The sequence below is a fragment of the Sorex fumeus genome, unplaced genomic scaffold (genome assembly GCF_029834395.1).
Source record: "Sorex fumeus unplaced genomic scaffold, SorFum_2.1 ptg000044l, whole genome shotgun sequence".
NCBI classification, from domain to species: Eukaryota; Metazoa; Chordata; class Mammalia; order Eulipotyphla; family Soricidae; genus Sorex; species Sorex fumeus.
Window position 1 is genome coordinate 10,627,149 of NW_026606101.1, and position 26,679 is coordinate 10,653,827.

Here is a 26,679-nt window from a genome sequence, read left to right on the forward strand (position 1 = left end):
CAAGTGATATTTAGTTTGGCTAGTCTGTGCTGGGGGGTATCTAATGCTCCTCATTAGGACTGAACTCAGGGATGTATGCCTGAAAGATACGCACCCCAGTTTTGGAGCTATCTCCCTGCCCCTAGTAAGTACTTTTTATGTTGTTCCAAGTGGGAAAGGCAAATGTCCTGATCATCAGGAGGAGAAACTGGATGAAGGGAAAGCATTTTGTTACTTGTTTTTTATTTGTTTGTGGGTTTTGTTTTTGTTTTTGTTTTTGTTTTTGCCTTACCTAGTGGTGCCCAGAGCTTATTCCTGGTTCTGTGTTTAGGGGACAGTATACAGAGCCACCAAATATAACCAGTGTTGGGAATCAAACCAGTGTCAACAGCATGCAAGGCAAGTACCTTAATGCTGTACTCGCTCTACTTGCTCTCCTCTCTTATTCTTGGGGCCAGGAATAGAACTCTTTATCACAGAGCCACATTGTTCAAGATGGAGAAACAAAGGAACAAGCTAGGGCAGAGGCTTCCCAAATGCTTTTTACTTATCACCCTTCTATCAGTAAAGCAAATCACGTACTGCCACCCTGGAAAATCTACTTTTTTAAAATGAACAGAGAAAAGTGTCCCCAGGTCCCCAGAAGGAGGGGGCTGATATCTCCCACTTTGGGAGACGCTGGCTTAGGGCAAGAAGTCTCTGGAAAAGAAGAGAAGGAAGTCAGGAGTGGAGGTGGGAAGGGGTTGGCAAACCGGCTGCTTCCCCTCTGAGGCCAGAGAACTGGCCGACTGGCACTTGCAGTCTGGGCCAGAGCCCGCGCAAACCTTGTTACAGTTTGGGAATAGCCAGAGGGCTTTCGAGCTCTCACCGGATTCCAGCAGCTCAGACTTCCTATATATGGTGAGCCTGGAGTGTGTACATCCTTCCTCCCTTCTCCTGCCACGCACACACACACAGCTTGATCGTGTGCGGCATATCACCGACCTAAGGACCCTATGATCTGTGACTCGGGAGCGGCTTCCTGATAGCTCACCTACCAGGCAGGCAGTGGGGCCTGTTACAGCTCTTGGGAGACACTTAGTGTCAGGTGAGATGGCTTCAGGAAGTGCCTCACCCCACTTGTCTATTGCCCACAGACAGCTCTGTGGCCCTCGTACTCCCCACATGAAGGCTGGGCTGCATGGGGAAGGAGTTCAGGAAACCACCTACAGATAGCCATGTCCATAGCCTCAGGAAAGGGTCAGCTTGCCAGCTCCCAAGTAAATAAACTCATTCATCTGCACACTGCTGAGGCTCGGCTGTGGCCACGGAGGCGCTGCTTTCTTGGCCTCAGCTGGTGGCCGAGTACGGGAAATCAGTAGGTGCAAGTTCCCTGTGGGATTCCTTCCTATCAGGGAGAGTGACAAACCTGTACTAGTGCCCACGAGTCTCCCCAGCAGTAAAAATCAGATCCCCTCTGCATAGCTAATAAACTCCCACGAGGGAGGAAACAAAGCCAGAACACAACTGGCATTGTTGTGAAGGCTCAGAACAAACGAGACAGGATGCTGAGAGCTGCCAAGGCAGGAGGGAGGCACCAGGAATAACCAGACTCCTACAACCCCCATGCCCCACTTTAGGCCCAGGAGAGGAAGCACTGCCAGGAAACTCTTGTTCCTTTGAACTCTGAGGATGCTGTCATTGAATCTCTTCTAGGCTAGGAGAAAGAGGCTTTTGGGTGCTGTCCTTTCCCAGAATGGTGGAGACAACCAACAGTGACACTGCCAGGGAGACACTAGCTTGGGGGACAAGAGGGGTGGGCAGCTCAAGCTTCATTCCAGCACCTCTCCACCACTGTGCAGCCTCAGAGTATACCATCTGCTCAGAGTGACGGTTACTTTTCTGTGCAACAGGGACACTTAGACCAGTTTGTAGTGACTGCAGATACCCTCTTATGGTGACACGTCTCATGAACGGTCTCAGTAAATGACAGGAATCTTTGTTCTTGTTTGCTGTAGGCAGGATTTGCATCTGAGCCCTTTTCTTTTCTGAGACTCTCAGTCAATGAATGAATCTTCCCTTTCCCCTGGAATCCGTGCTTGCCTTTTAGAGGTATCGGAGCTCTCAGACTCGGACTGAACACTCCCTTTTTCCCTTTTACTTTGCGAGCTGGATTATGTGGCTTTCCTTATATGTAAACGAGATCAGTATTATTTACGAGCCACTGGAAGTGCTGTGAAATTTTAAAACCGCAATAATAAATTGTGGGTTTAAGAACTTCATTAAACTTGGGAGGAATGACTGAAATTGCTCCTAAACAGATGGATTGTACTTAGTAAATACTAAGTATAGGTGCTTAGTAAATAACTATTCATCAGTGGCTAATAAATTTAATCCAAGAAACTTTTGAAACATTTTTCTTTCCCTGCTTCTCCTTCCTTGATTGCTGTTGAACACGGGCTTGGTTTTGGCGCTTGACATTTGGTTGTAGAGCTCATCGGGACTATATGTCAGGTTGTGGTGCTCACATACTTGGCCGGGCTGCTCACCAGGAGTCTCTCTTCCCTTTCAGGGATGCTGGTACATGTGCTCTCTTAGTTGCACTCTTACTCGTAGAGCTCCTCCACGTTCAGGGATGCTCTTTCTGGCAACTCCTGCTGCATCTTTGTAGTTCGAATGTTGGCCAGGTGTCACATCTTTTAGTTACGGTGCTCACACATACTTAACCCAAAATCTGTGGCATCAGGATCACAGGCAGGAGAATTGCCAGGTTCAAGCAGCAGAGTTTCTAGGATCTCACTCAGTTAATGTGGGTGGCACCAGAGATTGATGTCAAGGCCTCACAATAGCAAGGCGGGTGCTTTAGGCCTTCAGCTGTATTCCGGCTCCCAAGAATCATTGTTACTACTAGATTATCTATTTTATTTCATTTTCTCCAAACTTTTTCTTTAAAATAAGGTAACATTGGTTTATAAGTATGTAAACATTCGTAAATTTCATGGGCACAGTGTTACCACATCCATCACCCAAGTGCCACCAGTATCCAGCTATCACTGTTGAAAATTGACTTTATCACCCATCACCATTCCCATCTGCTCCACTGCCCTCCTTGGTAACCACAGTTCTGTCCTTAGAGTTCACACTGAACTTTGTTCCCTTGCTTTGTTTCTTTATATACCACCTCTGAGTATTTGTCTTTTTTTCTTCTGACTTATTTTGCCCAGCTTGATAACCTCTACTTCCATTCATGTTTCAGCCAAAAGCAAGATTTCATCGTTTCTTGTAACTGTTTCATATTGTATGTGTATGTGTTTCGTATATACCAAAATTTCTTTATATATTGGAGGTGCCTCTCCAATGGTGCTGGGAACCATCAGGACTACACCTGGCAGTGCGTGGGAAGCCATAATGTGTTGGTGATCAGACCTGGGACCCCGTGCATGCCAAACATTTGCTCTAACCTTTTGAGCTCTCTCCCTGATCCTGTTTCACAGCTTCTGTATCCACTCATTGTTTTTGATCACTTGGATTTTTTTCTGGATCTTGTCTGTTGGGTTTTTTATTTGTTTGTTTGTTTGTTTTGTTTTTGCCAAACCTGGAGATGCTCAAGGGTTATTCCTGGATCTGTACTCAGGAATCACTCCTGGCAGTACTCTGGGAACCATTATGGGATGGCTGGGGATTGAACTTGGGTCAGCTGCTTTCAAGGCAGTTGCCTTACCCACTGTACTATCGCTCCAGCTCCTAGATTTTGGTTATTGTAAGCTTTGCTATAATGAACATAGAACATAGATCATATGTATATATACATATACATTTTTTTTCTTAGTGCTTTTGTGTTCTTTGAATAGGTATGGAGTTGCTGAATTGTCTAGGTTTTTCTGTTTTTAATATTTGGATATACCTTCACATTTTTCTATAGATACTGAATGAGTTTACATTCCCACCCACAGTCATGAGAGTTCTTTTTTTTCCCACATCCCAACTGCACTTGTTTCTAGTCTGTTTGATATAGGCCATTCTCGAAGATGGGAGGTGATATCTTACTGTCATTTGTATTTGCATTTCACTGATAATAAGTAGTGGGGAGCAGTTTTTCATTTGCCTATAAACCATCTGTGTATCTTCTCTGAAGAAGTTTTTATTCAGCTCTTTCTATTTTTTATAAGTCCAATTTATTTTTAAATAAAATTTTTGTTTGGATGGTTCCGGTTTTTGTTTGTTTGTTTTGGCTTTTTAGGTCATACCCAGCAACACTCAGGTCATTCAGGTTACTCCTGGCTCTGCGCTCGGAAATTACTCCTGGTGGTGCTCTGGAGACCATATGGGATGCCGGGGATCAAACCCAGGTCAGCTGCATGCAAGGCAAACACCCTAACTGCTGTGCTGTAGCTCCAGCCCCAAACTTTTACATGTGTTTGTATGTTGCAGTGCTGGGGATTGAACTTAGAACCTTATACATACAAGTCAAATGCTCTGCCAGAGAGCTACACTGCTCTATCAGTGAGCTTGAGCCATACTGGCAGTACTTAGGGGTTACTCCTGGCTCTGCACTCAGGAGTTACTCCTGGTAGTGTTTGAGGGACCATGTGGGATGCTAGGGATCGAACCCAGGTTGTCCACAACCTGCACACGCAAGCGCCCTATGTGTACTATTGATCCAGCACCTCTTCGTATTTTTTGATGGGGTTGTTTTGTTGTTTCCCATATATGTCTCGAATATTAAACTTATGTCAGATGTATGGTATTGTATGTGAATATGTTTTCATATTCAGTAGGATTTTGTTTTGTTTAGTTGATAGCTTCTTTCACTGTATACTTTCAGTTTGATGTAATCCCAGTTGTTTATTTTGGCTTTAGTTTTCCTTGCTAATGAAGTTGAATTAACAACACCATTGAAACTAATATCATGAAAACTTATAGCCTATGTTTTCTCAGATACTTTTCTGGATTTGCATTTAACTTCTAAGTCTAATTTAATCTTTATTTATCATTTTTTTTTGGAGGGGGTGGTCACACTTTGTGGTGCTCAGGGTGTCCTCACAGCTCTTGCTCAGGAATCATTCCTGGTGGGCTCAGGGGCTATATGGCGTGTCAGATCAGCACCATACTCACTGTACTATCATGGGCCCCATGTCTAATCCATTTTGAGTTTTCGCATGTTGTTTTTTTTTTTTGCATGTAACTAAACAGGTTTTTTCCCATGCTATTTGTTGAAGAAGCATTTCTTATATTAGTTTTATCCTTTGACTCCTTATTATAATTAATTGTCCCTATACCTGCGGGTTTATTTCTTGGCTCTCATTTTCATTCCATTGGTCTGAGTGCCTGCTCTTATTCCAGTACCATATTGCTTTGACATCTATGGGGATACTTATTGACCCGGTCTGGTTTGGTGTTCGGTCCTCGCAATGTAGTGCCTGGGGACTGTCAGAGCCTCACCCAATGGCCTTTGGAGGCTATGTGGTGCCAGAGACCTAACTTTAAGCCTCCCCCATGCAAATTACTTCACTCCTTCCATGGGAAGCTATTCCTCCCACCCCTGAATATTTTGTGTTCTGAAGAGCAATTTTCATTACGTTTTAGCATGGAATTTGATTTCCCCCAGAAAAGAACTCTGAGCAAATTTTGACTGTGGGAGGTGGGGAGTTTGGGCCACACCATTGGTGTTCAGGAACTGTTCCTGCTCTGTGCTCCTGCGGGACCCTGGCAGTGCTCATGGGACCTTATGTGGGCCAGGGATTCTAACTGGGGTTGACAGCATGCAAGGCAAACACCTTACTTCCCATACTGTATTCCTGGTTCCAGAGCTCTGAAATTATGAAGGTAAATTAATAGCAAAATATAATTTGATTTTTCACATTTAAGCATTTTTCATACACGTTGAAGATGATCTAGTCTTTTGTTTAAATGTATTTGTGGGACTGCAGACAAAGTATAGTAGATAAGGTTGTTTGCACACAGTAAACCCTGATTTGATCCCTGGCACTACATATGGTCCCCTGAGCACTGCTAGGAATGAGCCTTGAGCACAGCCTGGTATGGCCCCAAAATAAACAAAAAATTTGATTGTTGTGGAATAGTTTGCGTTCCAAAACGTTCAGAATGTTGCTGTGTGGTCAAAACCTATGACTACTACAGGTTTGCAGTGGGTACCAATACTCTTAAATTTATGTTTTAATTATGCTTTTTGGGGGGTTTGTTTTGGTGTCAGACCTGACGGTGCTCAGGGGTTACTCCTGGCTCAGCACTCAGGAATCATTCCTGGCAGTATTTGGGGGTATCATGAGGTGCTGAGGACCGAGCCTCGGTTGGCCATGTGGGTACAGAGGGTATATGCCCTACCCTCTGTACTGTTGCTCGGGCCCCCTTGTTTGCCTTTTTGAACTTGTTTCACTCATTTTCCTTTAACCATCTGTCATGCTATAAACATTTCTGAATGATTCAGAAGTTTTAATCATTTTGCTTATTTTTTTGTTTTGAGGCCACACCAAACGGTGCTCAAGGACTGCTCCCAGCTCTGTGTTTGGAAAGTAAATAAAAATAAAAGAGCAGACTGAATGTATAGGCATCAAGATGAGGGGGCTAAGAATGTTCCTTCAGCTACAGTTTAGATATTCCAGGCAACTATGATGTGGACAGTAGTTTCCAACTGATTTTTCCCTGATGAGGACAAACACAAAAGTTTTTCACAGCAGGGCTACTTTTCTCTCCTTAGCTACCTAGGGAATTTGATTCATACATTCAGAGTAAAACTTAGTTTTTTTCAGGGGGACCTCTAGCAGTGCTGGTGGGTAGGCACTGGGGGCCACTTCGGTGATATTCAGCCAAACCAGCTAGCTGGTTGAATGTGGTGTGCTGCTCAGGTCCAGGAGTGGTCGGGGACCCCAAGACTATCCCCAGCAGTGTTAGGAGAGATGTGGGGTCAGGATCAAATGGAATCTCGCATATGCAACACATATACTCAAGCCCTTTGAACTGTCTTTGCCTCCCCTCTACTAGAGTTTTACTTTTTAACTGGGGGTGCTCCCAAGTAGTGCTCTGGGTACCCATTGGTCAGTCACTTTGGGTGATTCTCAGCCAGCCAGGCTGAGGGTCAGTTTGAGGTTCGAGGATGTGATGCTGCAAGAACCCTGCATTGCCGGGTGTCGCCCCAGTTGTGCTCAAGGGCCTATGGGGCTGCACCCAGTGATTCTCAGGGGACCATGTGGTGCTAGTGAGCTGCTTGTTAGTACTCCTGAGCTACTTTCTGTTCCTCTTTAGTGGAGTTTTTGGTTGGCTGAATGTGGTGCTGAAGAAATCCTGTGGATTTTTTTTTTTTAATTTGGAGCCACACCTGCTGGTTTTTAGGGCATCTTCGTTCAAGGATCACTCTTAGAAAGGTTTAGTATAGCTCTGGCTCCCAAAATCTTTTTTTCCCCCCTGGGGGGGGGCAGGAGGAGATTTGTACCAACCTAGCTCATCCCTGGTGCTGCTCGTGGGGTGCTGCTAATTGAACCTGGGTCAGCTGCATGCAAGGCAATTGCCCTACATGCTATCTCTCTAGCCTCCAAGCCACCAGAATCTTTCCCCAGTAGAACTTATGGGACTCTGCGGTGTACTTCATGTTAATGAGAAAGACTAAGGCTTCTTGTTGAATTTTTTATCTTTTGCTATGTGTGATGAACTTTACTGTAAAGCTTTATATTTGAAAATGTTTTTACATAAATTTTCTATTGAGTTGAATAGGTATAGTGTTTTGGAGGTAATTAGAAATTACCCTGCCTTAAATTAAGAGGTTTAATCTATATTTTCCTAAAAACTCTTAATATCAGCAGAATTAGATATAGGTTATGACACACCTCTCTCAAAAGGCAGGTGCACACGTTAGTTTTTATTTCTGAATCAGACTATCTTGAACATTGTATTTTTGCTAAAGTAAATTCACCAAATTTTTCATTCTAGCCCTGGTAATATTAAATTTTTGGCCAGCCCTGGAAGTCCCTGGGGGTTAATAGAGGGGGGGGGGGCCTGTCATTCCTGCTGGAACTCTAGGGACCATGCAGTGTTGGGAATTGAGTTCCGGCCTTCTCCATGGAAGACATGCATTCAGCCCATTGAGCTATCCTCTGGCCAGTGACAGTATTTTGTTTTTGTTTTGGGGTGATGCGCAAGGGTTACCTCAGCTCTGTGTTTGAGGATCACTCCTAGAAGTGCTTGGGGGTTTGGGGGCAAAATATTATGCCTGGGATCAAACCCATACCTTCTATATGTTAAGGTTCCACTCAGCCAATTTAACTGTCTCTCTGATCTAGTGGTGTTAATTTTTGTTGTTATTAATGTTGTTTTTGTTTTTTGGCCACACCTGTCTGTACTCAGGGATCACCCCTGGAGGGCTTGGGGGACCATATAGGGTGCTAGGGATCAAACCCAGGTTGGCTTTGTGCAAAGCCTGCCAGCTATACTATCTCCCTAGCCCCTGTGACATTATTTTTAATAGCAGGTTTGAGAAAAAAGGGCTAACTTCTCGGAACTAACCTACTCTCAATACCAAGGTGCTAATCTTTCTCTAAATTTTTTACTTTTTCTTTTGTTTCATGAATAAAGATCCAACTTTTTTATGGTATTTCAAAGTTCTTTTTGGCCTTAATTTCGTCTTTGTCCAGCTTCAGCTCATCTTTCCAGTATGCAGGTACAGTGTTTCATTTCTATGAAGCTTTCTCTGATCCCACTCAGCCATAAGTAATGAATTCCATTCATTTTGTGCTTTTCTTAGGATACCTAACCACATTTTCTCTTAGGGCTATTTCCTTTATTGTTTTGTTTTTTTTTGGGCCATACCTGGCAGTGCTCAGGGCTTACTCCTGGCTCTGCATCCAGGGATCATTTATGACAATGTTTGGGAGACCATATGAGGTACTGGGGGTTGAACCTGAGTGGGTCGACCTCATATATGGGAAGAACCCTACCCGCTGTACACTCCACAGCCCCTCTTAAAGCTATTTCTATATGGCATATTTAATTTTTCCTAAGAGACTAATTGCTCCTTGGAAACTAGGTTCTTTTTTGCCATCTCTCTACTCTCCATAACATTCAACTTATTCAATTATCCTTAGATAATTGGAACTCAGTTTATGCTCGTTAAGTGGATCAGGTGTCTGTCAGCATTTTGAAAGTCTTTCAGTTTGCTTCAGTGGTTGTCATTTCTGCTGAGGTGACCATTTGAACCAACTGTTATCTGTAAGGGCTGTAAAACAAACTGTGTTATGAAACAAAAAACACTTCACCCTATGTTCATATAGTTAGTAAGTTTATGGTCTGAGAAAAATCTGTGCCTTTTAAACCTCAGAGGGCAGGTGTATTAACAAACTGCAGAATTTTCAAATAAATGAAGAATTCCATGACCTCACTTTTGCTGTTGATGAATTGGCCTTGGACGACACTTAGGCATCAAAACATGCCGCTACTTTTCAGGTGAGACTGGCCTAAGTGATTTGATTAACTAAGAAAAATGGTGTGGGGAAAAGGACTGCTAAACATTTTTCCCCCAATTTGTTTCTGCCTTGGAATATGCCCTGTATATCTTTTTCCATGACCTGTTTTTATAACATAAAGCGTTGTTTTGTTTTGGACCATGCCCAACTGTTCTCAGGGCTTCATCCTGGCTCTGTGCTTAGGTATCACTTTTGACAGTACTCGGGGGACCATATGTGGTACTGGGTTTCGATCCCGGGGTGGCCATGTACAAGCTCACTATACTATCACTCTGGCTCCTAAAGTGTTATTTAGGAGCTCTGAGTTCAGAGGTTACAGGTTTAGAATCTCAGTATCAGCAAATCCCAAGATTCAAACATTAGAGATTAGATAGTTAACTGTTAGATAGCTGAGTTTACACATAATTTATCCTTTAAAATTGGTACATTCTCGGGGCTGGAGAGATAGCACAGCGGGTAGGTCTTTGCCTTGCACACGGCCGACCTGGGTTCTATTCCCAGCATCCCATATGGTCCCCTGAGCACCGCCAGGAGTAACTCCTGAGTGCAGAGCCAGGAGTAACCCCTGTGCATTGCCAGGTGTGACCCAAAAAGCAAAAAATAAATAAATAAATAAATAAAATTGGTACATTCTCTATGTTTTGACAATATACATTCCATCATTTAAATCTTTGGGTATCCCTGTTAGAAAGTTTTTGTTTTATATATTTAATGTTGAGCAATCTTTCTTCCTTTTGGCTCACCCACTGGTTCTGATTCTGTTTTTTCTTTTTTTTTTTTATTGGGGGGGCAGTGTGGTGGGTGCAACTTGTGGTGCTCAGGGATTACTCCTAGCTCTGTGCTCAGGGATCATTCCCGGGGAGGTTGGGGGACTATAAGCGTTGCTGGCAGATCAGCCACATGCAAGGCAAAGCACCTGATGCACTGTGATATCTCTCTGCAACCTCCTACCCCCAACTCTAAGTCTTGAATGGTTAATCAATTTTCTTTTTCTTTTTTTTTTCAGGTTGAAAAATAAACTTTTTTATTATTAAATTTTTTAAGTTTAAGTTAATCAATTTTCTATAATGTTTAAAGCAATTATTTTATTTTCTCCTGGGTCAGCTCTCTCCTTTTGTCTTTTTGTCTTTTAAAATATAATGTTCATAAACTATGGAGAGTATTTCAAGTATAGTCCGGTCTATGCTGATTAGAACAAACCACTTACTTTACACGTTGAAGGTACTATATTTTTGCTGCAGTATTTGGCATAACATTAACTGGTGTCGGGACAACTTTGTCTTCCTTTACCTTTGAAGGAACGTGTGCAACTTAAACCTGTCAGGCTTTATCACAGCTATATCTCACCCATCTCACCTACAGTTATTCTTTTAATGTAGGGCCTTAGACTTAACCTTATTCAAATTCATTGTTAGATTCAGCCATTGAAACTACTTGTTGAAGTGTTTTCAGTTCACTGTTAGGTCATCCAGCATATTTCTCCTCCTGCCCAGCTTCTTGTCATCTGCAAGTTTGATAACTGTTTTCTTTTCTCTTTCCTCGTCATTAACAGAGATGTTGAGACAGGTCGTACTGGAATCATTCCATTGTGCCATGCCATTGTTAATAGATTTTAATAGGTAGGATTACTTGTGTGTGGAGCTAGGCTTATCAGTTTAATGTTTTAAAATTTTAGTCACCCTGATTTATAACAAATTTATCATTTACAACACTGTCAATGATAGCGTTAGTGAATACAACATTCCAATACCATGTCCCCCCCAGTGTCTTCTTTCGCTTTACCATTGTTTCAGCATCCTCCCTCCCCCTCAGACTTGCCCCCTCCCTGCCCACCTCCCTCATCACACCCCCACATCTCACTGCTATGGTGAGCTCAGTTTTATACACCAGTTCTTAGATTCTGTTGTTTTTGGCCTTTTGTTATCCTCCTATTTTTCTTTATATCCCACATATGAGAGAGATCATTCTATATCTGTCTCCTTCTGGCTGACTTCACGCAGCATGATACTCTCTAATTCAGTCCATATAGCATTAAATTGCATGATTTCATCTTTTCTTATAGCCAGAGAGTAGTATTCCATTGTGGAAATGTACCCTAGTTTCTTTATCCAGTCATCTGTTTTGGACACTTGGCTGGTTTTCAGATTTTGGCTATTGTAAAGAGTTCTGCAGTGAACATAGGAACACAAATGTCTTTTCTGATTAGAGTTTTTGTGTACTATGGTAGATACCCATAAACTTGTCAGTGTAGATCAGTTTTGATAAATTTTAGCCAGAATTAACTTTTAGGTGAGTAGGTCTATTGTAGCTGCTTATAGCTAATTAATGAGAGATTAGGAATAAATAAGGTCATAAGAAAGAGATTGTGAACTCGCTTGGAAAGTTGTTTATATTGCTATATAAAGTAAGATACAAATTAATTAAGTGTAGTATATTACTATATTCTTATGCAGAGTCTTTGTGTTTGTTTTAGAGCTGCATCCAGCTGTGCTCATGACTTACTCCTGGCTCTGTGCTCAGGGGTCACTCCTAGTAGGGTTTGGGAGACATATATGGCGCCAGGGATTAAATTTGCGTCGGCTAAGTGCAAGGCAAGCACCTTACCTCTGTACAACCTCTCTGGACCCTGGGCCCCTTATGTGAGGTTGTAAGCAGAGAGCCTTTGTGGCTCTGAGGCATAGCTGAAAGAGCCCTGAAATTGGTCTTGGGATCCTTTATTCATTTAGCTGATGTTTATGAGTTGCCTACCAAAACCCTGGTGAGTTAAAAAAAAAAAGACATGGGGCTGGAGAGATAGTACAGTAGGTAGGTAGGACTCTTGCCTTACATGTGCCCAACCCAGGTTTGATCCCCAGAACCACATATGGTCCCTTGAGCCCCACCAGAAATGATTCCTGAGTAGAGTCCTGAGCACAACCTGGTGTGTCTTCAAACCTTCCCTCATCCCTTGCAAAAAAAAAAAAAGTCACTACTTTACTCTTTATCCTAATCTAAATTATGCTTTTAAGTGGTTGTATGTAATATATAAGAAATGTTATTAATCTGGACAGTAAAGACTTGTAATCTTTACTACATCTATTGTTATTCCCCAACATATATACATATATATATATATATTTTTTTAAGGCCACTTCCCCAGTTTTGATTCTGTGCCCCTTACTGAAGTCATTTAGATGAGCAAAATTTGAGTGAAAATATGTGACGGGCAATGTGAAAAATGCAAACAATATTGACTCTGTTGTCTTCCCCTCACCAGGATGTGTCTAGTCCGAATGAAGCAGGAAGGCCGGAGTGGGAAGTACATGTGTCGGATCATAGTTCATTTTATGTGGGAGGATGTTGAGCAGCGTGGCAGAGTCATGGGGGTAAGTGAATGATTTCCACTGGTCTTTGGAAATGCCGATTTCCAAAATGGAATTGGAAATGGGATTGCTTGACTTGAGTTTTTTCATGTTTTAGAATGGGCTTGTTTTCTTATTTTTGTGAAGTGTGCATATGTCAGATATAATTTAGTATAAATCACCCTGGCCAGGAATGTTGCTCAGCAATAATAGATCACTTGGGCTGGAGCAATAGCACAGCCGGTAGGGCGTTTGCCTTGCACGCGGCCGACCCGAGTTCAATTCCCAGCATCTCATGGTCCCCTGAGCACCGCCAGGGGTAATTCCTGAGCGCAGAGCCAGGAGTAACCCCTGTGCATCGCCAGGTATGACCCAAAAAGCAAAAAAAAAAAAAAAAAAAAAAAAAATAATAATAGATCACTTGCCTTTTCATGTGTGAGTCCCTGGGTTCAGTTCTTGGCTCAGCAAAAAAAAAAAAAAAAAAAGGGAAAACAGTTCCTGGAGACCAGAGAAATAATATAGGGATTAAGATACTTGGCTTGCATGCAGCTGACCTTGGTTTGAGTCCCTGTGCCATATGTGGTCCCCCGAGCTTCAGTAGGAGTTATCCCTGAGCATATAACCAGGAATAACCCTTGGATACTGTTGGGTGTGGCCCAGATCTTTACCTTTTAATTGTTTTTATATAAATGCAAATGTACAGATGGATATTCTTTTAAGCTAACCAAAATGGTTACTATACATATCATTTTGCAATCTTGGCCCTTTTTTACTGGATATTTTAGTTTTATATTTTAAATTAAAAATATCCAGTGATGCTCGGGGGTCACTCCTGGTCCTGACTTAGAAATTATTCCTGGCAGTGCTCAGGGTACAAATGGGATTCTTGGATTTGAACCCAGGTTGACTGCTTGCAAAGCAAATGCCCTACCCATTGTACTATGGCTCCACTCCCTCTTTTTGTTTTTGTTATTTTGTGATACCTGGGATGGAACCCAGGTTCTCACCAGTGTAAGGCAAACACTCTATTGTTGAACCACATCCCCACGCCTTTATACTTTTTTCTGTTACTATCGTCCTGTGTTTTTTAATTGTAAACATTTTAATTATGATTGAAATTAATCATCAGTCTCAATCTAAGTCACTTAATTCTTCCTAAGAAGCAACCACTGTTATCACTTTGGTGTATCGTTTAGGACTTTTTTCTATAGAAAAAAAGTGTGTGTGTTAGTTTCTGACTTATTGTCTATAGCATGTGTTTATGTGTAGAATTTTAGCCTTTGAAATTAAATCATTGAAAGTATGGCTGCCTAATGAAAGTGTGGTCCCAGATCAGTCATTTTTGACTTACTTGCTTGTGATCTAGGTGCATAACAGTGCAGTCCTGCAGAAATTAGCTACCAAACGCCTCCCCTAACTACTGAAAACCTCCTCATTCACCATTTTGTTCTCAATATCACACTGTCCTATAGGGAAGTGTGTTAGATCAGTGTTTCTCAAATATTAATGTGCCTCCAGTTCACTTGGGATTCTTGTTAAAATGCACATTCTGATTTAGCAGATTTGGGGTGGGGCCAGAGTGTGTGTGTGTGTGTTGTTGTTGTTTTTGGGCCATACCTGGTTGTGCTCAGGCATCACTCCTCGTAGGGCTCAGGTGTCACATATATGTGGTGCCAGGGATCTAACCCAAATCTTCTCCATGCAAAACAAGCATCCTACCCTATACACTCTCTAGCCCCAGAGTGTGCATTTCTAAAAAATTTCCAGGTGATGCCAAACAGCCCTAATAGGGCAGAGTGGGTTATACTTTAATAGTAAGAATTTAAATGGTTTAAATTTAAACCATTTAATTTTTTTAATTCAAAGCATTTAAAGAATTTTGTGTAAACTCAAAAAAGGGGGCACGGCACACAGCGGCGGTGGCTCTATCTCTCCCGCCGCCCGCGTTCGGTAGTCTCACCCTTCTTCCCCCACCCCGGGGAGGTCGATGGCGATGGGCAGGCAAAGGAAGGAAACGAAGTTAAGCTGGTTGGTATTAGTCGCAGTTTATTCCGATCCTCTCTCCATCCATACCAGTCTCCCTTCTCTGCCTCTGCTCTGCTTCTTCCTCCCCCAAGCTACTTCATTCTCCTTCTCCATCCCCCTTCATCCTCCTTCTCTGGAGTCTGGATTCTGATCCCTCTTTCTCTTCCTTCTGATCCCCTTCTGATTCCTTCTCACCCCCCAGCCCACTCTTCCAGTCTAGTTAAATCCAAAAGCATGAGGGGTTGGGGTAATCATTACATATAGGTGTGGTCACAATCAATAGGGGTAGAATTCTTTCCCTCTTTCCCTGGGGACATCCACTCCTAGGACAGATCCTCATTATCAGATTAATCAACCCTAGAGCGGATTCTCCTGGATGTGTTTCTCCTCTCCTTGTCTAGCAAACATATAAGCATATATAATATAAATAATTTTGTATGGATACAGTAAGAAATACCTTAAACTTATAGAATTGCCCTCCTAGGGCCATCTCGATCTCAGACTGCAGTGCTCAGGCCAGATAGTCTTTCCCATCCCTAGCAGGATCCTAGTCTCGTCGTTACTTTTGGATTATGACAGCATTTGTCTATGATCAAACTCTTAACTTATAGTTAAGAATCGTGGCACCTTGGCCTGGCCCATTTCGATGCCAGGGTAGCTCACCGCTTGCCCTGTGTCCATTCAGTCCCTCGTCGGGACCCTGCTTTTGGAGTGTTAGGAACTAAGGGCAACTGAGGCTTAGGTTGAGAAAGCAGATGCCTGGGAGTGAATAATATTCAAAGCCAATCAAATCCTAAGTTACAGAGCATAATGTTAATGGCCTTCCTGTATCTATACAAAAAGAATATTGCCTTAAAGTAAACTGTTCATAAGGCATAAGGAGAGGAGAAAGGCAATATTTCACTCATACATATAAAATCATAGATTTCTGAGGAATCTGACCTTACAAATTAAGAGTCTGATTAGGGGGAAAGCTGATTAACTGGGTGGGGAGGAGAGCATAGGGAAGACTGTTTACAGATAAACAGTAATGGAAGTGCCTCAGGAGCACTGTGATGGGTGTAACCAGATAAACCTAAGCTCCTTGTGGAAGAAGGACAAAGCAATGTAACCTAAAAAGGTAAAGGTAAAGGCCCTCCCGTTGATCGTCGATTTGCTCGAGCGGGCCCAGTAACGTCTCCATTGGAGACTTTGTTGTTACTGTGTCTGGCATATCGAATACTCTCGGTAGCTTGCCGGGCTCTCCGAGAGGGGCGGAGGAATCGAACTCGGGTCGGCCATGTTGGCCGCTTCTAAGGCTAACGCCTTACCCGCTGTGCTATCGCTCCAGCCCTGCTATCGCTCCAGCCCTAATGTAACCTACCAAATTTAAATGGTAATAATTTAAATAGTAAAAATTTAAATTTAAATGGGGTTATACTTTAATAGTAAGAATTTAAATGGCTCATAGTGTTCACCACGTACAGATCCTTAAATTTGCCATTGTGAAGAGATCAAGCTCCAGTTTGGTCATAAAGATTAAATTAAAGGTGATGACTTAATGTAATAATGTTATTATCATCATATAATCATGTCACTGTCACTGCCCTCCCGTTGTTCATCGATTTGCTCGAGCAGGCCTAGTAACGTCTCCATTTTGAGACTTGTTATTACTGTGTTTGGCATATTGAATATGTCACGGGTAACTTGCCAGGCTTTGCCACCCGGGCGAGATACTCTTGCCGGGCTGTCCGAGAGGGGCGGAGGAATCGAACCTGGCTTCTGCCAGGCTGGCTGCGCCCTACCGCAGTGCTATCACTCCAGCCCATCATGTAATCATAATGATGAGATTTGGAGGAATTGGGAAGTTAGTATAACTTTTTTAAAATAAGTGACTTGATTATTCTCTCTTTACAAACTCATAGTACAAACTGATACTCTATATACAAGCAATATAATGAAAACCACTTCTGGGATTCTTAGTCTTTTGTGGGTGGACAGCTTAAAGAAATAGGAAAGTTAAGGACTGGTGACGGAAGAAAAGTAGCAGGAAGCAGAGCTCTGTCTGTCCTGGCAGGTTGTTACATGGTTTCTAGGGTTCTTTTCTGCTTTGAATATCTTAGGTGTGAGTTGGTAATTTGCATATCTGTGTTACTTGGCATCTCCTCTGCACATCTTTAGGAAACCACATTTAAAAGAATTTAGGGCCAGATAGATCACTCAAAGAGCTAAGCACAGACTTTGCATGTGGGAGATCTAGGTTCAGTCCTCAGCACCATATCAAAGAGGGGAAAGGTAGCTTTTTTAAAATCAGCTTTTTAGGAGCCCAACTATTGTGAAAGATAAAAGACTGACTGATGTATCATCAGTGAAACTGGTATAAAAAGTGAGTATCGAATTTGAGGTTACAAAAGACACCAGTAATTGAGAGTGTTCTGAGCAAAATAAATTAGCAAAACATGGAGATTTAAATAAAGTTCATTATGTCACGTCATCTGGTCTTGTTTTGTTTCATTAACTAGTTTTAAAATCCTTTGTGAGTTGCAGTTGAAGAGATTGGAGACCATTTTTCCTTGGGTCCTTGCCTCACTTCTGAGTGTGAGGGAACTAAGCCTTGACACAGCTGTAAAAACAGACAGAGGCCTCTGGCCTCAGCACTTTCTCCTGGTGCAGGCCGGTTCAGATGTAAATTTCACTCTCCGCCTACTAATGAAGTAAGTTTCTTTTGCTGGGTTTGCAACCAGGTGTGTCCAGTCTTGTGGCTGAACAGGGGGGCTTTACTTAATTTTTCCATTTGTAGCATTTCAACCAAACTTAAAAAACAAAACATAAAAATTAGCTCAAGGCAGTGACTCAAAGTGTTAATGGTAACCTTAAACTGGCCAAACGACTTCCTCTTGGTTCTGCCCTGCCAGACGTCTCCACCTTGTGGCTTACAATGAGCAGGTTTAAACTTTCCAAGGCTAGGAGGGGAGGTCAGAGTTCAGTGCTTGACAAGGTTATCTTTATCAGTGGAGCATGCCTGGTTGCCTCAACAGGATTTCAGATCACTTTTTGCTCGCAGTTCCTGAAGAGGAACAAACCTCCTGTCACCTTACGTTCTGCTCTTTCTTGTAAGAGAGCTGCTTGATGGGATGGTACAGAGGCCGGGGAAAAGGAGGAAGAGCTGTGGGCTAACCTGGACTCCTTTGCAAAATTCAACTTTGCTTTCCAGAACCAACATTTTCTTTTACAAGGTCCTCTGTGATCACACCCCCGACTACTTTTCCAAATTCGTTTCCCCTACACCTTCTTGAACCTTAAATATGTGAATGCTCCGTATGTATGTGCCTGGCAGTAACACTCACTGAGCATTCACATTCCATCTTTGCTTCACATACCCTTCGCTCCAGCCAGGCCAAATGTCTTGGGTCTTTCCTCCTGCTGTACACATATTTAGGCTGCCCTGATACATCAGCCCCGTGGAGGGATACCTTCATTTCCCTCCACGCCTCACTAAAAAATGCAAGTTCCTCCTTGCTAGAATTACCATAATAAATGTATATGTTCCCTCCTCCTCTTAGCTTGCATTGTTTTCTCTGCCTCATCATTTATGCTTGTTCACTGCCTTCCAGGTAAATCCCTGGCGGGGCGGGGATAAGATCACATGTATTCATTCCTCTTTATTGGTTGATTTGGGAACCCTGTCCAGTGCAGACAGAGGGACAGAGACGAATGAAGTAAAGGAAATAGGATAAGTTTATTGGGGTGCGCTCCTGAATGGAACTTTATGAACTTCGGGTGAGGCTGGGATATGCCCTGGGAGAGACCAAGGGGCTTTTCAGTTGTCTTGGGCAGGCAAAGGGAGAGAAGGGAACAAAGACCAGTGGGACCGGTATGCTTGGTCTGGCCTGTTATCTGTAGGGGATGGGTGTGAGGAAGCATAAAATGCAGCCTGGTGGCTTCCTATCCCCAGGTGGGCTATAAGTCCTGTCTTCCGCGCTGGGGAAAGGATGAGCTTTGATTCTGTAAATGTCACTATTTCATCTGCCTGCTGCTATTCTGTCCCAAGCAGACCTTACATTTATACTCTCCAGAGTATCACCATGGCTGAATGGATACCCGTAAGTGAACAATAAGACAGTACTAGAAACTCAGAGTTAGTAATGGGAAAAGTGGATGAGGAGGTAGCCTTTTCACCTGAGAATATTTGTTTTCTGTTGAGGAACACTTGTAAGAAAACTTGTTTCTGCTACCCTCAGTTTTCCTTTTTCTATTTTTTTTTCATTTTCTAAGGGAGTTGTTTTATTAAAAGATAATATACAAGTATTTTTTTCTTTTTTTCTTCTTTTGGTTTTTGGGTGGTCTGGAGCAATAGCACAGCAGGTAAGGCGTTTGCCTTGCACGCGGCCGACCCGGGTTCGATTCCTCCGCCCCTCTCAGAGAGCCCAGCAAGCTACCGAGAGTATTTCGCCTGCACAGCAAAGCCTGGCAAGCTACCCGTGATGTATTCAATATGCCAAGCACAGTAACAACAAGTCTCACAATGGAGACGTTACTGGGCCCGCTCGAGCAAATCGATGAACAACGGGAGAACAGTGCTACAGTGGTTTTTGGGTCACACCCAATGGTGCTTGAGACTTACTCCTGACTCTGTGCTCAGGGATTTCTTCTGGTGGTGCTCAGGAAACCATTTGGGATGCTAAGAATTAAACCTGAGTTAGCTACATGCCAGGCAAGTACCCTGTACACTGTACTATTGCTCTGGCCCCAAGTATTTTATTTTTCTAAGCTAACAAGCACTTTTTAAAAAATTATTGTGTTTTTATAAAGTTGTTCAATATTTGATTACATTTAATATTCAGCAATCTCACCATTACACCTTCCTAACACCATATTTTGGATGTTTCCATCCCCAACCCCAATTCCTGCCCCAAAGCAGAACCAAAATAATTTATTTTGTATTACTTAACCAACGCTTTAGATCTGCAAAAAGTGTTAGAAAAAAATGTAAGAGTTACAGCAACTTTGTTTTTTCTGAAATTTCTCTTTTGGTCTCTGGAACCCATTCCCATCTCTGTCCCCTCCCCTCCCTTCACGCGAGCTCCTCGCGCCTCAGGATCTTCCTCATGTAGTGGCTCACACATGTACTTGCACTGTGGTGCTTGCACTTTTAGCACAGAGTCATCCCTCATCTCCTGATCCCCTTTTGTTACTTTCAGTTTTCCTCGTAGGATTTCTGAAGGAGGAAGAGAGTCGGTGCCACAGAGCTGGTTCAGCAGGCTGAGCGCATGCGTGAGAGACCTGGGTTCAATCCCCAACATTGCATGGTTCCCCAACCCCGAAGCACCAGAGCCAGGAAAAGCCCCTGAGCACTGCTAAGTGTAGCCCAAAAACTAAATAAGAAAGAAGGAAAGATAGTGCCTAATTTTTTTCAAAGCCCTGATTTGTCTCAGTGAACTAATACTTCTGCCTTCCCATGTTACCTTTCTGTAAGTCCGCCTATGAGGCAGCTCAGCATTTCAGATCTGTTTACCTCTTCGACTCATCACAGTTCTTTTTGCCTCTGATGTCTCTGAGTGCCTTGTCCCCTTTGACATCCTTTGCATGTTAATAATATTAGTACTTAGTTAATAATATTAGTACTTAGAGCAGTGTTTCTCCGCCTTCCTCTCACCAGGGCCCTGTGTCCTTAGTTTGCACGCCCACTCCTCTTATGCCTTGGCCTCCCCACTTACGTAATTTTTACCTACAGCCCTCTTAGGAGTAAGCTGGGGGCCCAGAAAGGGCTGTGTAGCCCCTCGCTGAGAAATAAACACTGGCTTAGAGCTTTGTGCACCAGGCACATTTTCCACACCTGCCTCTTGGGGGTCATTAATACTCCTCCTACATAAATCTCAGGCAAAGACAGGATAAATAGGACCATGAACCTGTTCTTCCTGTGTCCTGTCTATCTTCTGATACCATCACCAACAATTCCGTTCCCCAAACTAGAATTCTCAGTCATCCTCAGTTCCTGCCTTATCCCTGGCAGCCAGTTGCCTTGCCAGTTTTCTGCCCAAACTACCACTTGCTTTTCTCTCAGCTCCTCTGTGCCCCCGCCTCAAGTCTATTCTCATCTTTCTTGTTTCTCTTGTTTCTTTTTTGCCCGGGGCCTTCTAACCAGATCTTAAGCTTTCCCCACCATGTAACTAACTGCCTGAGGTTTTCTTTTTTAAATCCTGCCTGATGATTACATCCCTCATCTCTCTAGAAACCTTTGAGAGCTCTCTCAAATATAGGACAAAATTCAAACAGCTTCACAGTGGCAGAGAGAGAACCCTTTGTAATTAGGAGAGTACCTTTATCCTTAGAAGACACATGCCCGAAGTATTTATGAGTGGAATATTTTGAGCTCTGTACCTCCAAATAATTTAGCAAAAAGAAAAAGAGGGCGTGTGTCTGCATAGAAATAAAGCAGGTGTCACAAAATATTAACAATTGTATATCTGAAGATTGTGTGTATTTTCTGTTGTATAACCACTCTTCATTGGGGGTGGGGATTGTGTTTGCAATTATTTGAAATGAAAAATTGGGGGGAAAGATTTTCACACTCTGACTTTAGCCTGCATTTCAAATGTAATTTCTAACAAACTCCACACGAACACTTCTGAGTGTGCGCATCTACCCAGACACGGGGCTTCTTGTGCAAGACTTTGTTGTCAAACCATGCCATGCTCTTTTATGTTCCTGAGTTTTTGTGTCTGTTCCCTCCGTCTGAAGCGATCTTCCCTCCATCTCCTCTGCTCCTGGCACCATCAGACACAGTTGGAAACTCCCTCCTCCAAGGAGCTGTTGCCAGCTTTCCCCTAAGTATGTGGGGCTACTTGACCACGCCCTTCTCTTTCCCTGAAGCACTTGGCATGAGTTCTTGGGTTAGGACTTGCTGTAGGTTCGTGTAGATAATGCCCATTAAATGGGATAAGGAACCCAGGTGCTCTGTCATCCTACCCAGACCTTCGGTATTTGTTGGGTGAACCTCAGTACTTACTGCTGTTGATTATCTGGCCAACACTCCCAAATAATATTCAGTTAATGAATATCTTACTACACCTGGATTCAATTTTTCTAAATACCACTCCCTCAAAAAAAAGGGTTTTTTTCCTCTCCGCCCTGCCTTACTTGGCTCTCTCATTTTCACTTTCAGTCAGCTTTACAGAACAGATGAACTTCATCATGTTAGATCTGAATGCTGCAGGATCCTGCCCTTTAGTAGTTTTCAATCTGAAGGGGCTCAGGTGTGTATTATTTTGAAAACTTTTCCCCCAGAATATTTCTGATAACCGCAGAGTGAGGATGAAAAGGAGCATATGCTGATTCCCCATTCCATGTAGGATATGGCAGCTTCCTTTCCTAACTTAGTAACAAGACTTGCACAGTTCAAGAAAAGAGCTTTTCTGGAATCCAGAGGCATTCCACTTCTTCAGGCAGTCCCATGCCTGAGGCCCCTTTTACTGAAAATTTCTAATCCAGTCGGGCAGAGGTTTCCTATTCAGCTGATCTGATTGAGATTTAAGGTGGGGGAAGACAGATGAGAATGCTAACAATGTTCTGAATTTGTTTCTTTTTCCAGCATTTAGAGTCTGAATGTCTCCGCAATCCTCTGAATTAGTGTAGTTGCTTTTACAATGATTTTTCAGGCTCCTTGGGTGTGTGTGTGTGTGTGTGTGTGTGTGTGTGTGTGTGTGTGTGTGTTTTAAGAGTGTAGGAACACTGAGACTGAATGCTGTGCTCAGAGGCCCTGGGCCCGGACCCCGACAAAGGCACTATTATGCCATACGTGGCAAAGCCAATAAATGAATTTAAGAGACACCTAGATGCCTTTCAAGAGGAGTGCACGAGGGGGAAGGGGCTGGTGAAAAGGCAGAAAGGTGGGATTAAGTTGAATTAAAATGGGGCCGGCATCTTGGCTAAGGGACAACCTCTTCCTGTTTCCCCCTCTGCTTTACATTTTTCATTCTGCGAGTTCAGAGTTACCAGGCTTGACCACGTACCTCATAGTTGCCCTCATACACGCCCTCATCCCCCGCCTTAGGAAAAGAACTTCATTTTAAGGCTGTGTTAACCTAATAAAGCAGTGAATATTACCTGAGCACTATCTTTTTGGTTCCTGGGGAATCACAGACTTTTAAAAACTGGAAAGGAACCTCGAAATACCCAATCCAGAGATTCTCAAAACATGAATCTTGCTAGCAGCCTAAACATTGCCTGGGACAGAGCCAGAGTTAGCTCAGGGATTAAGGCTCATACCTTGCCTGTGATCAGTCCCTGGTCCCATCTCCTGGTACCACATGCTCCCGAACATTGCCAGCTACAGCCCTCAAAGCCCCCAAATATTCCCATGGTGGCTCAGGTATAACCCTGTGGTACAGTGGTCTCCTGAGCACTGCTGGGGAGTTTCTTCCCTTGTACCCCCCCCCCCCAAATAAAAAGCACCAAACCATCACTTGGAAACTTATTAGAAATGCAACATTAGGACCCCAGCCTGGATATGCTGAATCAGCAACATGGAGGTGGGGCCCAGCTGTCCATTTAACAAACCCACCCATTGGAGAGCTGCTGCCCTCGTCTGACCCTGTCATGTAACTGGCAAAGAAACAGTTGTGGGAGAGCTGGGGGCCTTTAAATTAGAAACCAGCTGAAGAGCAGAGTCAAGTCTCCTGATGAGACTCTCTGCTCTCCCTGCTCCCTGCTCTGAGGAGCAGGGTCAGGATTGGTGAGTGAAAGGTAAACGGGGAGTAAACTCGGCCTGATTTCAAAATAGACCTCACCAGCAGAAGTTAACATTTATTGAACCCTTCTTCTTTTACCTTGTCTTATTTTAAGCACCGTTTGGATTTTACATCTTACAGCAGCCTTCCCTGTTAGCTGTTTATATCTTACAGATGAAAAAGTTAAGACTTAGAGGTTAGTGGATTAGTTTTTGGGCGCTGCTATAGCAGTTTACCACAAACTTGGTGACTTAAAATAACAACTTTTTCTCTTTCATGGTTCAGGAGGCTCTAACTCAGCCTCACTGGGAAATCAAGGGGTTAGAAAGGCCTCCTTTTGTGCTCTATCTGTTCCTTCCCCTTCTGGTTTTGGTGGCCTTTGGCATTCCTTGGCTTGTGGCCATTTCCTTCCCTTTGGTCATTTTGCCATCACCCCTCCTTTCTAGGTCTAGCTGTCCTCTGCCTCTCTCTTCAAAGGATATATGTGAAAGCCACCAGATAATCTCCACATCTGGAGATTTGTAACTAAACACAGCTGCAAAGGCCTTCTTTGACATTTTTTGCATTCCCAAGTTGCAGGAATTGGGACGTGGATACCTCTGGGAGACCGTCATTCAGCCCTGATAGAACCCAAACTTATCATACGCTAAGGGCCCATGCTCTTTAAAAATTTTTTTGTTTGTTTTTTTTGGTCACACCCAGCAATGCTCAGAGGTTACTTCTGGCTCTGCACTCAGGAATTACTCCTGGCCAGTGCTTGGGAAACCATACTAGATGCCGGGGATCGAACCAGTAAGCAAATGCCCAAGTACTGTTGCTCTGGTCCCTCGGGCCACACTCTTAATCACTACTCCATACTGCATGAAAAGAAGTACCGCAGGTAGGCATTTGCCTTACACGCGGCTGATCCGAGTTCAATCCCCGGCATCCCATATGGTCTCCCAAGGACTGCCAGGAGTAATTCCTGAGTAGAGACAGAACCAGGAGTAACCCCTGAGCATCACTGGGGGTGACCTAAAAAGGAATACAAAAAAGGTGATTACTGAAAGCCTAAACTAGCATTATGGCTAAGATTTTTAATTAAAATATTGTTTCATTCTAAAGCAACATTACATCTTTAGACCCTGCGTTGAACATCTGGCCCTTCCTTCCTTTTGCTCTGGTGGCCACACTCAGCTGTGCTCAGAATTTACTCCTGTCTCTGTGCTCAGGGATCACTCCTGGCAGGGCTGTGGGACCATCTGAGTAGGATGCAAGGCAGGCATCTTACCTACTGTGCTGTTTCTCTGGCCTACCATGTAGCATGTTTTCAGGGACCATCCACACATGTTTCAGTAGTTGCACATATTCTTTACAGATACTCTGTTGTATTTTATTATCCATTCATCAGATGATGGACATTTTGATTATTTTCCCTTGGGGGGAGGGTTATAATAATGCCACTGTGAACGTCCATTTCCAAACGTTTTATTTCCTATGTTGAGATAGTGTTGGTTTATAAGAGTGTAAATGTTTGTTAGTTTTAAGGATACAACGTTAATCTCACCATTCCCTCCACTGAAGTGCTCAATATCCTTCCATATCTATTTGTAGGATCCTGCCTATCCACTCTGCCTCGTGTACAAGTTTTTGTGTGGACGTAATGGATGTACATTTGTATATCTCTTGGGGCTGTGCCTCCGAGTGGAATGCTGGGCCATCCAGTTACTTTCAGGGTTTTTTTCCCTCTATGTTTAGTTTCTTTTGTTGTTGTTTTCTTTTCTTTCATTGTTTTTATTTTTTAGCAGTGTAGATATATTTCTTGTTATTTAAATTCTATTTTTTAAAAATTATTTTTACTGAATCACCATGATAGTTTCAAAGTTGTTTATGGTTGGGTTTCAGTCATTATTTGAATTCTTTGTATAAAATTCATTGTTTATTTATAATGAAATGATATTCTCACAATATGTCGTCTTAATCACATTTTCCATCTTGCTGCCAAATAAAAGTTTACCTCCCTCATTTTCAACAGCAAAGAGAAGGGATGGTGTGTGGTATAATGGAAGGAGTTTGGCCAGTGAGGCCATCTTTGAGTGAGCTTGAGTGAAATCACCTCACCTCTCTGGGGAGGAGAGCTAGATGATTTCTAAATTTTCTTCCAGACTTAACATTCTGTAACTCTGTGAATGTCTGAAAAGCTAGCCTTGTGTTAGTTCCCAGAGCTTGTGTTCTGTTGTTTTAGCAGTTCATCATTCTCTGTCTGATTTCTATTCCCAGACACAACAAGGTTTTACCCTTCTACCCATCCATTTTGTCAAGGCCTACTAGCCGCTGGGTTCTCTGTTAGGCACTGGAGCTACAAAGATGACAAAGGGATGTCCCAGACTCTTCTATCTAGATGGAAATGAGACAGGTACACATAGGTGTATAAATTCCCTATTTTATACACGAGGCATTAATGTATAGTTAAGGATCTGGAGGGAGAATTCCACGAATAAGGCACTTTCCATACATGAGACCAATCTGGATTCAATCCCCCAGCACCCTGAGTAGAGTCATCGCTGAGTGCTGAGCCAGAAGTCAATCCTGAGCACAGCCCAAAACAAAACAAAACAAAAAACAAAAAAATCATTAAAGACTGTAGTATTTTAAAAATTATAATGATAATAATTTTTTTTTTTTTATGTTTGGGCCACACCTGGCTGTGCTCAGGGGTTACTCCTGGCCCTGCACTCAAGAATCAGTCCTGGAATTGCTCAAGGGACCATATGGGATCCTGGGGATTGAGCCTGGGACAGCCGCAGGCAAGGCAAAGGTTCCACCTGCTGTACTATGGCTCCGCCCCCAGATTGTAATATTTTTCAATTACTGAGAAAATCCACAGAGGAAAATGTTGGAGTGGATGATATTTAGGCTTGTTGGAAAAGGAGAACGTTCTAGGCAGAGGTAGAATGTGGGAAAAGTTAGTGATTTGAGAGACAGAGCATGTTTGCCTTTACTTGGTAACATCATTCTTTCTCTTCTACAATTCTGAAGACAGACTGTATCCAGAGTATCTCCATTCAGGGATCCTCTGTGATATTTACAGGCTTCGGACTCTGCAAAGTAGCCTTGTGTGGGTTATTTTTCGTCCAAGTCCTGCACCCTGTTGGATCACTCGCCCGCCATCCCCGGTGGTGCTCCAGAGGCTCA

General features: G+C 43.0%; 1 protein-coding gene across 2 annotated transcripts in view; it reads left to right on the forward strand.

The window, feature by feature from the left end:
• Positions 1-26,679, forward strand: part of LOC130030128 (ubiquinol-cytochrome-c reductase complex assembly factor 1) — a 101,688-nt gene that overhangs the window by 43,603 nt on the left and 31,406 nt on the right. For both annotated transcript variants that reach the window (XM_056121325.1, XM_056121326.1), the window contains one exon: positions 12,688-12,796. In XM_056121325.1, the coding sequence (XP_055977300.1) occupies positions 12,688-12,796 (109 nt within the window). The remainder of the gene's footprint in view (positions 1-12,687; positions 12,797-26,679) is intronic.